The sequence below is a fragment of the Saccopteryx bilineata genome, chromosome 3 (genome assembly GCF_036850765.1).
Source record: "Saccopteryx bilineata isolate mSacBil1 chromosome 3, mSacBil1_pri_phased_curated, whole genome shotgun sequence".
Classification (NCBI taxonomy): Eukaryota; Metazoa; Chordata; class Mammalia; order Chiroptera; family Emballonuridae; genus Saccopteryx; species Saccopteryx bilineata.
Genome location: NC_089492.1, coordinates 57,183,169 through 57,196,676, shown reverse-complemented (window position 1 = coordinate 57,196,676; position 13,508 = coordinate 57,183,169). Strand labels below are relative to the sequence as shown.

At 39.1% G+C, this 13,508-nt stretch overlaps 1 protein-coding gene across 3 annotated transcripts in view; it reads right to left on the bottom strand.

The window, feature by feature from the left end:
• The window catches only part of SDCBP (syndecan binding protein), a 37,286-nt gene that overhangs the window by 18,283 nt on the left and 5,495 nt on the right, over positions 1-13,508 (bottom strand). For all 3 annotated transcript variants that reach the window (XM_066266175.1, XM_066266177.1, XM_066266176.1), the window contains exon 2: positions 5,335-5,400. In XM_066266175.1, the coding sequence (XP_066122272.1) occupies positions 5,335-5,385 (51 nt within the window). In that variant the 5' untranslated portion in view covers positions 5,386-5,400. The remainder of the gene's footprint in view (positions 1-5,334; positions 5,401-13,508) is intronic.

Genomic DNA, 13,508 nt, shown 5'->3' with positions numbered 1-13,508 from the left:
CCACAGGTCAGGCAAAATATTCCCTAATTTTTGTGAGCAGTGTTATGTAGAGTTTTGAAAGCTCTCTCACCAACTATCAGCTGAAAGACGCTAATGGCTGGTTGATTACTCCATGGATGACTCTAAGAAAAAATATTATTCAGCACTAAAAAGAGATGAACTATCAAGCCACGAAAAGACATGGAGGAAACTTAAATGAATATTACTAACTGAAAGAAACCAATTTGAAAAGGCTGAATGCTGTGTGATTCCAAACATGATACTGTGGAAAAGGCAAACCTATGAGACAGTTAAAAAATCAGCAGTTGTCAGGGGTCAGGGGGCAGTGAGGGCAGAAGAGACAGAGCATAGAGGATTTTTAGAGCAAAGTATCCCATACTACAAAAGGTGGACATATGTCGTTCTACATTTGTCAAAACCAACAGAATGAACAATACCAAGAGTGAACCCTGATATAAACTATAAACAAACTATAAACTCTGGGTGGTAATAATGTGTCTGTGTGGGTAACCCCTGTAACCAATGTGGGGCATCTTGTTTCTGCCATTACAGAAAGCATGTGGAGAAAACACACTCATGGAGCCACCACAGCCAACCTCTGCTCACTGCTTTAGAAAACTAAAGAGCACTGGATCTTGTGTCTGTCTTTCTTTTCTTTCCTTCCTTTCTTTCTTTTCCTTTCTCTCTCTCTCTCTCTCTCTCTCTCTTTCTCTTTAAATGAAAGACAGAGACAGAAACAGAAAGGCAGGGAGGAGAGAGATGAGAAGCATCAACGAGTAGCAGCAGCACTACAACTGTTTCTTGATTGCTTTCTCATACATGTCTTGACGTGGGGACGGGGGCGGGGCTCCAGCTGAGCCAGTGACCCCCTTGCTCAAGCCAGCGACCTTGGGCTCCAAGCCAGTGACCTTTGGGCTCAAGCCTACAACCATGGGGCCATGTCTATGATCCCATGCCCAAGCCAGTGACCTCAGGGTTTCTAACCTGAGTCCTCAGTGTCCCAGATCAATGCTCTACCACTGTGCCACTGCCAGCCAGGCTGGATCATTGTTTCTTAACAGCTATTTTGCATAGGTAAAGCAACCACAGGCTTCTCTTAAGGATTTGTAATGGATAAAGAGGTTTAGAAATTATATGATGTTGAAAGCCACAGCCTAATGACTATTGTAAAAATAGTTTACGATATATGAACTGCCAGTTCACTGCTGCATTTAGCTTTATTGTGGTGTAAAAGGACATAAGATTAGAAAATAAGTATCACCAAGGGCATCTCCAGAGCAAAAAGAAATCTAAGTTATCAGCTACTATATAAAATGAACTATACACGCCCTGGCCAAATAGCTCAGTTGGTTAGAGCATTGTCTATACTCTCAAAGGTTGCTGATTCTATCTCTGGTCAGGGCACATGCAGGAATAGATTGATGTTTCTGTTTCTCTCTCTCCCTTCCTTTCTCTATAAAATCAATAATTTTTTAAAAAATAAAAAAAATGAACTGCACACACAGACAAAACAGCCCAAGACTTGAATAGCTAGGAATACTTTTAAATCTTGTGAGCATTAAAAAACACAAACACATCTGGACTTATAGTAACCTCTGTCAGAACAGGAGAGGCTGCTAAGTATGTTATAGCTCATTGTCTGTATGCATTGTTCTATTATTGGATTTCCTAAACTGGTTAAACTGAAAATGCTCCTGCATATGGAGCAAAAGCATTTACTGTATTTTGTCATTCTTACAATCTTTAAAGTTAAGGTATTATTAAAGTGTACCCAGCAAATATTTTAAGGTCAATTTAAAAAAATTTAAAAGGGGGTAGTCATATCCTGGAACTCCTACGGGTCTACCATATCACGTTTATTTAAAAAAATAATAATTTAAATTTCTTTTGAATGCTGATGAACAGGAGACACTAAATCTTTTTCGCCTGCAAACTACTACCTTCTTTATTTGATCCAGCTAATAACATTGTTTTGTCTTTTTCCAAATAGCTCCAGATATATGGAAAAGATTTATATAGGCGGATGGGGATCCTCAAACCCCTCAGCGAGATCCTCTGAGCATGGTTTTTAAGATACCTAGAGGCAGAAAAAGCCCAATAGATATCAGGGGAACTACCAGCTTTTAGGATATGCCCTTAAAGGCTCCAATGCCCCAAAGGGGTCTCATAGGATGCCATCTGGGTCCTGCTTCAATAGTGGAAAGGAAGGTCATTGAGCTAAAGCCTGCCAGACTTACATGCCTCTGCTGTGAGGAAACAGGGACACTGGAAGGTAGGCTTCCCCTTCACTCCTCTAAGGGAGGGTTCAGTCTCTTCCAGCCCTGCTCCAGCCACCTATGACCTAACCTTGCCCAGAATGCTGGGGTTTGCCACTGAAGGCTGAACGTGCCCAGGGCCGTCAGCCCCATCTACGACACTGTGGACCAGCCTAAGGTATTTCTTCCAAGAAGCAGGTAAACTGATCTCATTTGCACAAGGGCCGCTTAACTATGTCTTGCCTGAATAGTCAGGTTTTTTATTCTTCCCTTGAAGATCTCTTTTGTGGGTGTTGATAGTTCTATTTTCTGCTGCTTTGTTTAATATATAGTGTTTCCTTTATTCCTCCTACCTCAATGCCCCACTCATATTTCAGGCTGGGACCTACTCCTAATTTAGAGCTCTCTTTCCTCCTTTTGCCACCTTCTATTATGAATCTATCTTTGCCACCCATTTAGCGTATCCCAAAGTTCTCTTTACCAAGCCACAGTCACAGAGCTCCAGGGAAAAGCAACCTGGTCTCATCTCTCCAGGCAGAGAACAGAAGCTCCATATCCACACATGCTGCAGATGGCTTTTCCAGTCTACCTGAATCATTACCAGCTAGAAGCAGCAGTCATTGGGACTTGGACGTGAGCTGCAAAGTATAGAATTGTGACAACAATTCCAGTGCCATGTGGACTTTTCCTGGACTCCTGCTCCTTCTGACAGCTCATAACAGACTGCACTGGGGTTGGGTTGCATTTTTCAAGGATTTGGCATGGTGTTGGGGCCAACTTGGACTTGGTGAACATGTTAAGGACACTACTCTTTTATGGATTCTTGCTGTATTGGCCAAGAGTTTGCTTAAAGGCTTTAATCACTGTAAAAAAAAAAAAAGAAGACTAGATAAAGAAGATGTGGCACATATTAAAAAAAAACAAACAAAAAAACCCACAAACACACATATTTCCGTCTCTTTACTCATTGTTATATCCCTGAACAGCTAACGTTTCGCTCAGAACATAAAAGGTCTTCTAATGAAAATATCCACATGATTTGCTTTTCCTTAACAAAGTTAGCTTAATGTAGACTGTAGCCCTCTGTATTTTTCAATTTGTCATTATCAACTCTTTCCTTCTTTTTCTGCTGTTTTCAAAATCAAAAACTTCTGCTCAAAGTCAACTATGGTTAATGTGGAGTTCAGATCCACAAAAATGAACAGAAAGGATGAAAACAGAGATTAGTCATTTTTCCAGATCCATATGCAAATCCTTAACACTTAGTGTTCTGATGTCATTAATGGCTTAATTTTTATTCTTGAAGGCTCAATATTTCCGATAAAGAATTTTTAAACAGAAAGTATGTTTGTTCAGATGCACCTTGTAGAAATAAAACCACATGAGAAAAATACTGACAAAATACTGAAGAGAGCAGTGATAGAGCATTTAAGATGAACAGGCCACTTAAAAAGGTGAACCAGATTTCAGAGATTTTACAACCCATTATTAAATATCAATAGTGGATCTATGATGGAAAATGTATGTTCATTGATCTCCCCATATTTAACCGTCGGCTGCCTGGACGATCCCCTTGCGGGCCAAACTTACAAATAGGGAAGCAGTGGACAGCAGCAGCTCGTCCAGGCTAACTCCCTGATTCTTCTGTTCAAGTGCCGTCTCATTCTTACAAATTCTACCACATTTCTCATAATAAAAGGATTTTAGAAATAAAGTACAACAAGGAGTTTATCTTCTCAAACTAAAAGAATAAATAGCTGAAAAAACTCAAGTTTATAAAAGATGAAATTGAAAGTAAACTGAAATCAAGATGGATTTATTAAACACTACAAGTTATCTCCAGTTAAAAAGCATAATAATTTATGAAGTAGCAAGACTGACTCGAACCCCAAAGTTTATTAAGCAGAAACACGTCCCCAGAGCAAATACTTCTAGACTACGAAGCTCTGACTGGGCAGGATGAGCGCACCGCTCTCTGGGACAGCTGTGCAAGGTGTATAAGGGGGAGGGCCCGGCACTACCCTAGGCTTCACACCCCCGCTCTTTTAGAAGCAGCATGCACACTTCACTATTTCTGAGACTTTTATCTTCAAAAAGGCAAATAATTATTTTAAAGACTGGTCAAAGCAAAAGACCCAAAGGAACAACATTCTAATTTTAAACAAAACTAGGACAACAAAAAGTTGGCGTGCATTTTACCAACTTGTGTATGTTGTATTTAAATTTTAGTCAAAAAATCTACTTATCATGGAATAGCTTAAGTCCAGTTTTAAAGAAATAACATCCCACGCCCATTAATTCACAGTAAAATGAAAAGGAATCACCAGCTTTTTTATAACTGTGTAGTCTGCAATTAATAAATTGAAAAAAGTCTATGTTGTAAAAAAGCGAAAATATACAGTGTGTCTGTAAAGTCATGGTGCGCTTTTGACCAGTCACAGGAAAGCAAAAAAGACAATAGAAATGTGAAATCTGCATCAAATAAAAGGAAAACTCTCCCAGTTTCATACCTATTCAGTACAGTTCAATGTGGGCTCACACACAGATTTTTTAGGGCTCCTTAGGTAGCTATCCCGTATAGCCTCTACAGACTCGTCATTGACTGATGGCCTACCAGAACGGGGTTTCTCCACCAAACTGCCGGTTTCCTTCAACTGCTTATCCCACCGAGTAATGTTATTCCTATGTGGTGGCCATTCATTATAAACGCGCCAATATTCATGTTGCACTTTGGTCACAGATTCGAATTTAGCGAGATACAGAACACACTGAACTTTCCTCTGTACCGTCCACATCTCAACTGGCATGGCCGTGGGCTGCTCCACTGTATACACGGTGTTACGTCATCATCTGTGCATGTGCACATGCTGCCACATCATCCTACAGAAACTGGGAGTTTTCCTTTTATTTGGTGCAGATTTCACATTTCTGTCGTCTTTTGTTGCTCTCCTGTGACCGGTCAAAAGTGCACCACGACTTTACGGACACACTGTATTTAAGTTTCTTGCTTCACTTTATCTGTAACTAAAATGTACAGCACAGTACATGGGGATGGAGTATTTAAACAACATAAACGTACCTGAATTACTTTGTCTACCTTCAGATCCTCAAGAGATGGGTACAGAGACATTTTTGCAGAATTTTTCTACAGAAAAAAAACAAATTTTCATGATTCAAATTACAGCAGCAATGTATATATAAACATATGTAAATGAGAAAAACAATGAGAAACATTTAAATTGCAAAACACATGGGAAAACATGAATATTTAGGTTATATAAAAATTGTTAACTGATTAATGGCTACCAAACTACCTCTCCTCTCTCCCTTACCACTACTATCAAACTATATTCATTAGAGACTGTTACTAATAGTTTTATCTTCAGGAGATATGAACAAAATAGATAGTAAGGGCCTGAGGGATAAGAAAAATGTTTACATTTTAAACATTTCTATATTGTTCAGTATTTTTTAATAACCATGAATTGCTTTCTGTAGTTTAAAACAATTTTCTAAAAGTATTACAAGGATATATACATCAAAATTTTGTTTAGCTATTTTGAGATGAATATCTGGTACTTTCTTTAAACCCAATATAACAATGTATTCTAAACTGTATAGGACTTAATATTGTTTCTTGAGCCGGTTATCAGTTTGTCATCTCTCACATCCAAATCTACCCATTATTGGCTGCCGTGTGAAAATGGGCCCTAGACATACTGCTGTTTTGCCAGCTAGCAGGGTGTGAATTGTTGTCAGTAAAGGGAGATGGAGGTACACTGGAGGAGAGATCATTCTTCAGCCAGGCTTCTGCAGTATGCAGCTGCTTCTCTACCACCTTTCTCCTGCAGGGAGCAGCTTAGTTCCCGCAGTGCACAGAAGCCCCCTGACCCAGCACTCAGTGCTCAGTACCTTCCAGCATGGTGCCACCAGCAAAGCACTTCCCCGCGAATAGCTTTCCCTAGTACATACCTTCACGTGGCTTGCAGCACCACCCTGTGAAAGGCCTGCCCAGTACCGCAAAAGGAGAATTTCCAATAAGCTTAGTAACTCAGCAACTTTACTATCCACTGAGTGACGAGTACACTCTCTCCAAGGCCTGGATCTCAGACACAGCAAGGCAGCAGCCTCTTCCTGGGCTGGAATACTCTGTCTCAGTCCTGTCTACTAAAATACTTATTAAATCTGCTATACCTGTATTCATTCAAGTTCTTTTTACTCCTACTAGCCAATCCTGTTTCTTCAATCATGTTATAGTTAATTCTATACATTAAGCTTTCCCTTTTCAAATTACTGTATGGTTTCTGTCTCTTGGTTTAATGCCAAATAACATTTTTAAGTTCATATACTTCACAAACCATAAAATTCTTTTAAAGTATACAATTGAATTGTTCTTTTTAAAGTCAAAGTTGTGCAACCATCCCTATCATCTAATAGTAAAACACTATCCACACCCCAAAAAGAAACACCATGCCTACCTATTCTTCCCTCTCTCCAGCTCCAGGCAAACACAAATATAATTTCTGCCTCTCAATTTATCTATTCTGGACATTTAACCCATAATCACAGACCCTGTGGCCTTTTGTGCCTGATTTCTTTCACTTAGTATACTGCTTTCAGGTTCATCCATGTTGTAGCAGGTGCCAGCACTTCATTCCTTTTTATGGTTAAATAATATTCTGTTGTATAGATATCCCTCATTTTGGTTTCATCAGTTAATGACACTTTAGTTGTTGTACACTTTTTGACTATTATGAATAATGTTGCTAACAATGGACATAAACATATATCTCCAAGTTTTGTGTAAACATGTTTAATTTTCCTGATATTCAGCTAGCAATATAATTGCTGGTGACACAATAACTATATTTAACTTTTTTTTAAATTTTTTTATTTTATTTAACTTTCTAAGGAACTACCAAACTGGCTTCTAAGTTTGTTAACATTTTCATGTTTTACATTCCCACTAGCAAAATGAGGGAAGGTTCTAATTTCTCCTCGCCAATACTTGCTATATTACCTGTCATTTTTATATATTACAGCCATCCTAATTGATGTGAAGCAGAATCTACAGTTTTGATTTGTATTTCCCTAAAGACTGATAATATCAAGCATCTTTTCACGTGCCATATCTTCTGTAGAGAAATGTCCACTAAAATTCTTTGCTTATGTTATTTCTTTTTCTTGCCTAATTGACCTGGGCTAGAAACTCCAAAAAAATGCTAAATAGGCCTGACCAGGTGGTGGCACAGTGGATAGAGCATCGGACTGGGATGAGAAGGACCCAGGTTCGAGACCCTGAGGTCGCCAACTTGAGTGCAGGCTCATCTTGTTCGAGCAAAAGCTCATGAGCTTGGACCCAAGGTCGCTGGCTTGAGTAAGGGGTTACTTAGTCTGCTGCTCAAGGCACATATGAGAAAGCAATCAATGAACAACTAAAGTACCACAATGAGAAACTGATGATTGATGCTTCTCATCTCTCTCCGTTCCTGTCTGTCCCTATCTATCCCTCTTTGACTCTCTTTCTCTGGCTCTGTAAAAAAAAAAAAAAAAAAAAAAGTGCTAAATAGAAGTGGACTGATATAGTTTTTAAGGGGAAAATACAAACGAGGTTAGTGAATGAAATGCAAATTCTTGAGAAAGCACACTCAAACATGGCTTAATCCTATTAACCTAGGAAAACAAAATTGAGTACTTTTCCGTCTCTTAATGGGTCAGCTCTGCTTTTGGTGGATAAGCTTTCCCTTTAAAAACATTTTATTTAAACTTTCAACTGTTTTATCAACATCATGAAAAAAAGTCACTTTAAATTCACTAAAACAAATATTGGCTGGTAACCTAGTACCATTTCCGGTTTTAGTTCTACCACAAAACCCCATTTCCATTTAAAAAAAATTAATTGTATGAGTGGCTCATTTCAAAATACAATGAGTAAGTTTCTAAATTTTGCCCCATAGAAGCTTTTTTTTCAAACAAATATTTATATTAACTGAAGTTGTCTAAACAACTGAGTTAACACTCATATATTCAAGTCTAGAAATGGGCTTTTCAGATTTTGTTGTTATGTATTGTTGGATCTGGTTTTCTAATATTTTGTTGAAGATTTTAGCATCTATGTTCATCAGGAATACTGGCCTATAATTTTCTTTTTTGTAGTGTCTTTATCTGGTTTTGGAATTAGGATAATATTTCCCTGGTAGTACCCAGTCTAGCTGCCACCCACTGGGTGCTCACAAACCTTTGTGGTGGGATAAGGGTCTCAGTGAGTCATCAGAGTGAGGCCAGCAGAGTTTACCAGGCCCAAACAGACCAAGATGTGTTCATGTGAAGGGACAGCACTACACATGTCAAGCATGCAAGGGAAAAATAGCCCCCATTTAGAGCCACACAACTCAATCTGTCCCAGATTCTCCCCAGAGCCCAGTCACAGCAGAGTGGGGCACCAGAAGTCAGGAGGATAAGGATACCAGATCTTCTGTGAGGGGGAGGGACCTGTCAGGTTTGCGGGAAAACCTGGCCCCCATCCACTGAGCCACACAACTCAGTCTGTCCCAGATTCTGCCCAGACCTTGGTAGGGTGGAGCCAACCAGTTGTGTGGAGGTGGAGTCTCCAGGAACCTGGGAGAATGGAGCTAGCAGACTTCCCATGGGGGAAAGTACCATTCAGGTTTGTGGCCCTGGCCCCAAAGCCACACAACTCAAGTCAATGACACCCACTGAGTCTTTCCAGACCTTTATACCCCTTCCAGACAGCTGACTCCTCAGCAGGGGCAAGTTCAACATGGTAGGGGACAAGGAGCCCAGCAGGTGTGACGACTGCATTCCCCCAGGCTGATACCATATGGGGAGTACTCTACCCCCAAAAAAGATGGCATCTGCAGCATGTGTGAATGACTTTGCACAGGGATCCTGGAAACTCTATCTTCAGCTCTCTCCCCAGAGCCATGAAACCCAGTCTCTCCTCACATCACTCTGGTCCATTCTGTCCTATCTCTGCTTGAGCCCAGGGTGTGGCCATGAAAGGGATTTTGTGTGTTGGCCCTTTAAGAGAGTACCTAACAGATTACTCTCTCTCTCTGGTAGACAGAATCCCTGCCAATTTTCATAGACAAATGGTTTGTGGGCACCTCTTCCCAGCTCTGGTGCTCTGGGCTGGGGAATCTGGCTTGGGTTGAGACCCCACACTTCTCTGGAAGAAACTCTGCAGCTGAGGTATCTGTCCAGAATCTCAGCAGCTGCCCGTGGGTGTGGGGCCAGTCCTTTTCACACCTCTGCTCTTCTTATCTCCAGTCTCGATGTGGCGTTTATAAATCCTTGGTTACAAAACTTCTCTTCAGGTAGTCTTTGGTTAGTTATTCAAGTTGATTGCTCTATATTTTAGTTGTAATTCCAGTTTGGTCCTGGGAAGAGGTGAGTGTAGCTTCCACCTACTCTGTCGCTATCTTGGATCTCACAGAATTCTTTAATAATAATAAATATTATCCTATCTTACACTTTCTTAAAAATTTAGTTTCGGGATTGCTCTCTATATAGGTTAACCTTAATTAATTCTCTTTTAAAATACAAAGAATTCCCCAATGATTTTACTTCAAACTATTTTCTTAGCCTCATTTCATTCTCAAGCATTTCTTCTCAAGCATTACAGTTTTCTAGCCACAAACTACTCATTCTTTCCCACCCAGGTCAAGAAGCTTCTGTAGTCTATTATCTTTGCAAAAACTGCTTACTCTTCCTGGAATATGTCCTTTAAGGACTTCTCCATCAAAATCTAGTCAATAGACACGTCTGTGTGAGGGCATCTTTAATGACCTCAGTTTAATACTATATTTTTCAATTCAGCAGTTTTACTCTGCCTTATGTTACAGTTAATTTATGTTTATCTGTTACTTGAGGACAGAGCCAACATTTAATTTTTTATTTATCTAACACAATGCCTTATCCCAAAAGAAATCAAATGTTTATTAAGTATTTTGAGTAATATTATTGAAATAACAATAAACAAGACATTTTCAAAACATTTGTCAAAAAGTTCAAAATGGCCTGACCAGGCCGTGGTGCAGTGGATAGAGCATCAGACTGGGATGCGGAGGACCCAGGTTCGAGACCCTGAGGTCGCCAACTTGAGCGCGGGTTCATCTGGCTTGAGCAGAAAAAGAAAAAGCTCACCAGCTTGGACCCAAAGTTGCTGGCTTGAGTAAGGGGTCATTCGGTCTGCTATAGCCCCACGGTCAAGGCACATATGAGAAAGCAATCAATGAACAACTAAAGTGCCAGAACAAAAAACTGATGATTGATGCTTCTCATCTCTCTGCGTTCCTGTCTGTCTGTCCCTATCTATCCCTCTCTCTGACTCACGCTCTCTGTAAAAAAAAAAAAAAAAAAAAAAAAAAAATTTTAAAAAAAAGTTCAAAATGTATTATTTTCAAGGTGTATGATTTTGAACACAGCACTATTAAAAGCTTTCTAAGAAAATAATAAATTCTTGTATTATTTTTCTGAAGGGTTCCATTAGCTCACTCGTATATTATATGTAAATTTTTCATCTTATGCTAAGAGTCAAAAATATTTAGCTCCTCTAAAGAACCACAAAGCTACTCTTGAATTATCCTTTCAATATGGTTGGAATTTCAATGAGATTTAAGGCGACTGTGGAAATAATTCTATTAGGTCAGTGTGCAAATTCTTATTTTACCTTCACTTAAAACTCCCATCAAACACTGTATTACTGAGATCAGTAGGCAAAACATCTTGCCATCATCACTCTACCACAATTGGAGCACTACGTTCCTGACTTTAACAGCTTTGTTTCATTGGTCTAATTCCTGGGAGGTGGGGGGTGGGGGGAGTGCTCTACATTTACCCCTAAATCAAGTTTGGTACACTATAGCTTTCTGCAACCACCTTGATTTTCCTTCCTTTTTTTTTCCCCAGGAAATTGCTGACCTAGAAACTGTTTATTCATGAACTTAATATAAAACTAACAATTTAGCTACAGCAGAAACATTAGTCATTACAGGATCTCCTTTAGTTATCTAATAACACATGCTCATACTAAAATATTCTCATTCTAGAAAAGTTAATTATTAAACAAAAGTATTTTCAAAATCCTCTTTTTTTCATGCCTTCATTTCTACTAAGAAGTTTCTTAGTGCTTGGAGTAGTTTTCAGGTTTCTTTAGAACATCTAAGGATAAAATATACCTGACTATTCCGCGTCAGTATCAAGTTTCCCATCCGACCCTCCACACCCTCAGGGCAATGGCAGGGATACTTCCTTGAAGTCTTTAAATATGTGCACAGACCAAAGGCCTCCAGAACTCAAATACTGTATGTGATATTTTGAAACATCTAATTAATTTGATCTCTAGCTGAGACACTATGATTAGTGATGTAGGAAACATACTAGTAAAGTTTTCCAGATAATATCAACTAAATTGTCAATATTCATCATTTTCTGAGTTGCTGACCTCACTCCTTCTCTTAAACCACCAACAACTTTTATAAAATGATGTGACTGTTTAAGTTTAAATAATGTTTGTTTGTCTGTTTGTTTAACCTAAGCAGTTAAAAAGAAATACTGGGATGATGAAAATTTAGGACTACAAAATCACTGATCTTTAAAAATTAAAAACTCTCTGTGAAAAAGACCTATTAACTTATCTTAAAAGCTGTGGCCTGCAGGGTAGTTTTCTAATTAAACACACACTGGGCTGACTACAATTCTCTCCAGAGAAGGCAAGATCAGCGGGTACCATCTTTGCATTCTCCCTCAGCCTGATCCAGGGGAAAGGCTGTAGCATTCCCCCAGGTCACCAATGTCTCTGAGAAAGGAGCGAGTGTACACATATGGAACTCTGGCTGTAGTGGTAGCCACCCACAGGGCATGTTCCTTGATAGTTTGGCTCTGGCAGCCAGCTTGTGTTTCCAGGTGCAGCAGGGCAGTAGCAAAGAAAGAAACATTTAACTGCCTATTATCCCAGGGTTCAGGGTAGAGGGAATAGACAGAAAAGCCCATCTCCCAGTCTTCCTCTGAAAGAACTATATATATTAGCATCCTCTCAAAGCTGCTGCCTGCAGGTCTGGCCTCCAGTCAGATTGAGTTTATATGCTGACTGAGATGATCTCAGCTGAGACATTGACAGGTCTCGGCAGACCCTCAAGCACTGGGAGCCAGGAGGAATAAAGCAGTCTGCTGGGATAACTAAAAATGTATGAGACAACCAAGAGAGGGTAGGTTGGATGGTTCAGGTTTATTTCCTACAAGAAACTAAGATTCAAGGCTAGCAGAGGTGGCTCTTTCATCTAATCACTGAAATCAATTCAGAGTCCAAGGAAAATTAAGAAATAGAGGAATATGTTCCAAGATGAAACCTCAGTAAAAAATATTAATGAAACCAAGGTATGAGATTTAGCTGATAAAAGTTCAAAATAACTTATAAAGTTTCTCACACCAAGCTTAGGAGAACAAGAAGAGAATAAAGTGAGAATTTCAAAAAATAGAGAAAATATTTTTAAAATACCAAATAGAAGTCACAATGCCAATGAATACTATAATTTAACAGAAAAACACAATAGAGGGGTTCAATATCAAAGTAGATGAAGCAGAAGAAAGGATCAGTGAACCTGAAGACAGGACCCTGAAACTCATCCAATTAGCGCCACAAAAAGAAAAAAGAATTAAAAATGTGAATTCAGCTCAAGGGACTCATGAACCAACATCAAGCAGAACAACATTCACAATTATAAGGGTCCCAGAAAGAGAATAAAGGGCTGAAAAGTTACTTGAAAAAATGGCTGAGAATTCCCCTAACCCGGGGAAGGAAACAGACATCCAGATCCAGAAAATCCAGGAAGTTCCAAATAAGATAAATCCAGAGACCCAGACAAAGCCACATTGTAATTACAATGTCAAAAGTTAAAGATATCGGGAGGATCTTAAAAGCAGCTAGAGAAAAACAATACTTACATACAAGGGAAGCCCCATAAGACAAGATTTTTTCATCAGAAAATTTTCAAGCCAGAAGGGAATGGCATAATATATTCAAAATGCTAAAAAAAAAAAAAAAAGTAACAATAAAAACGAAAAACTATCACCAAAAGCACTCTATAACTTTACAGTGAAGCTGTCTTTCAAAAATGAAGGACAGTTTTATAGACACTCAAAAGTTAATGGAGTTCATCAACACTAGACCAACCTTTCAAAAAATGTTAAAGGGACTCATATTAAAATAAAAAGGATACTAATTAGTAACAG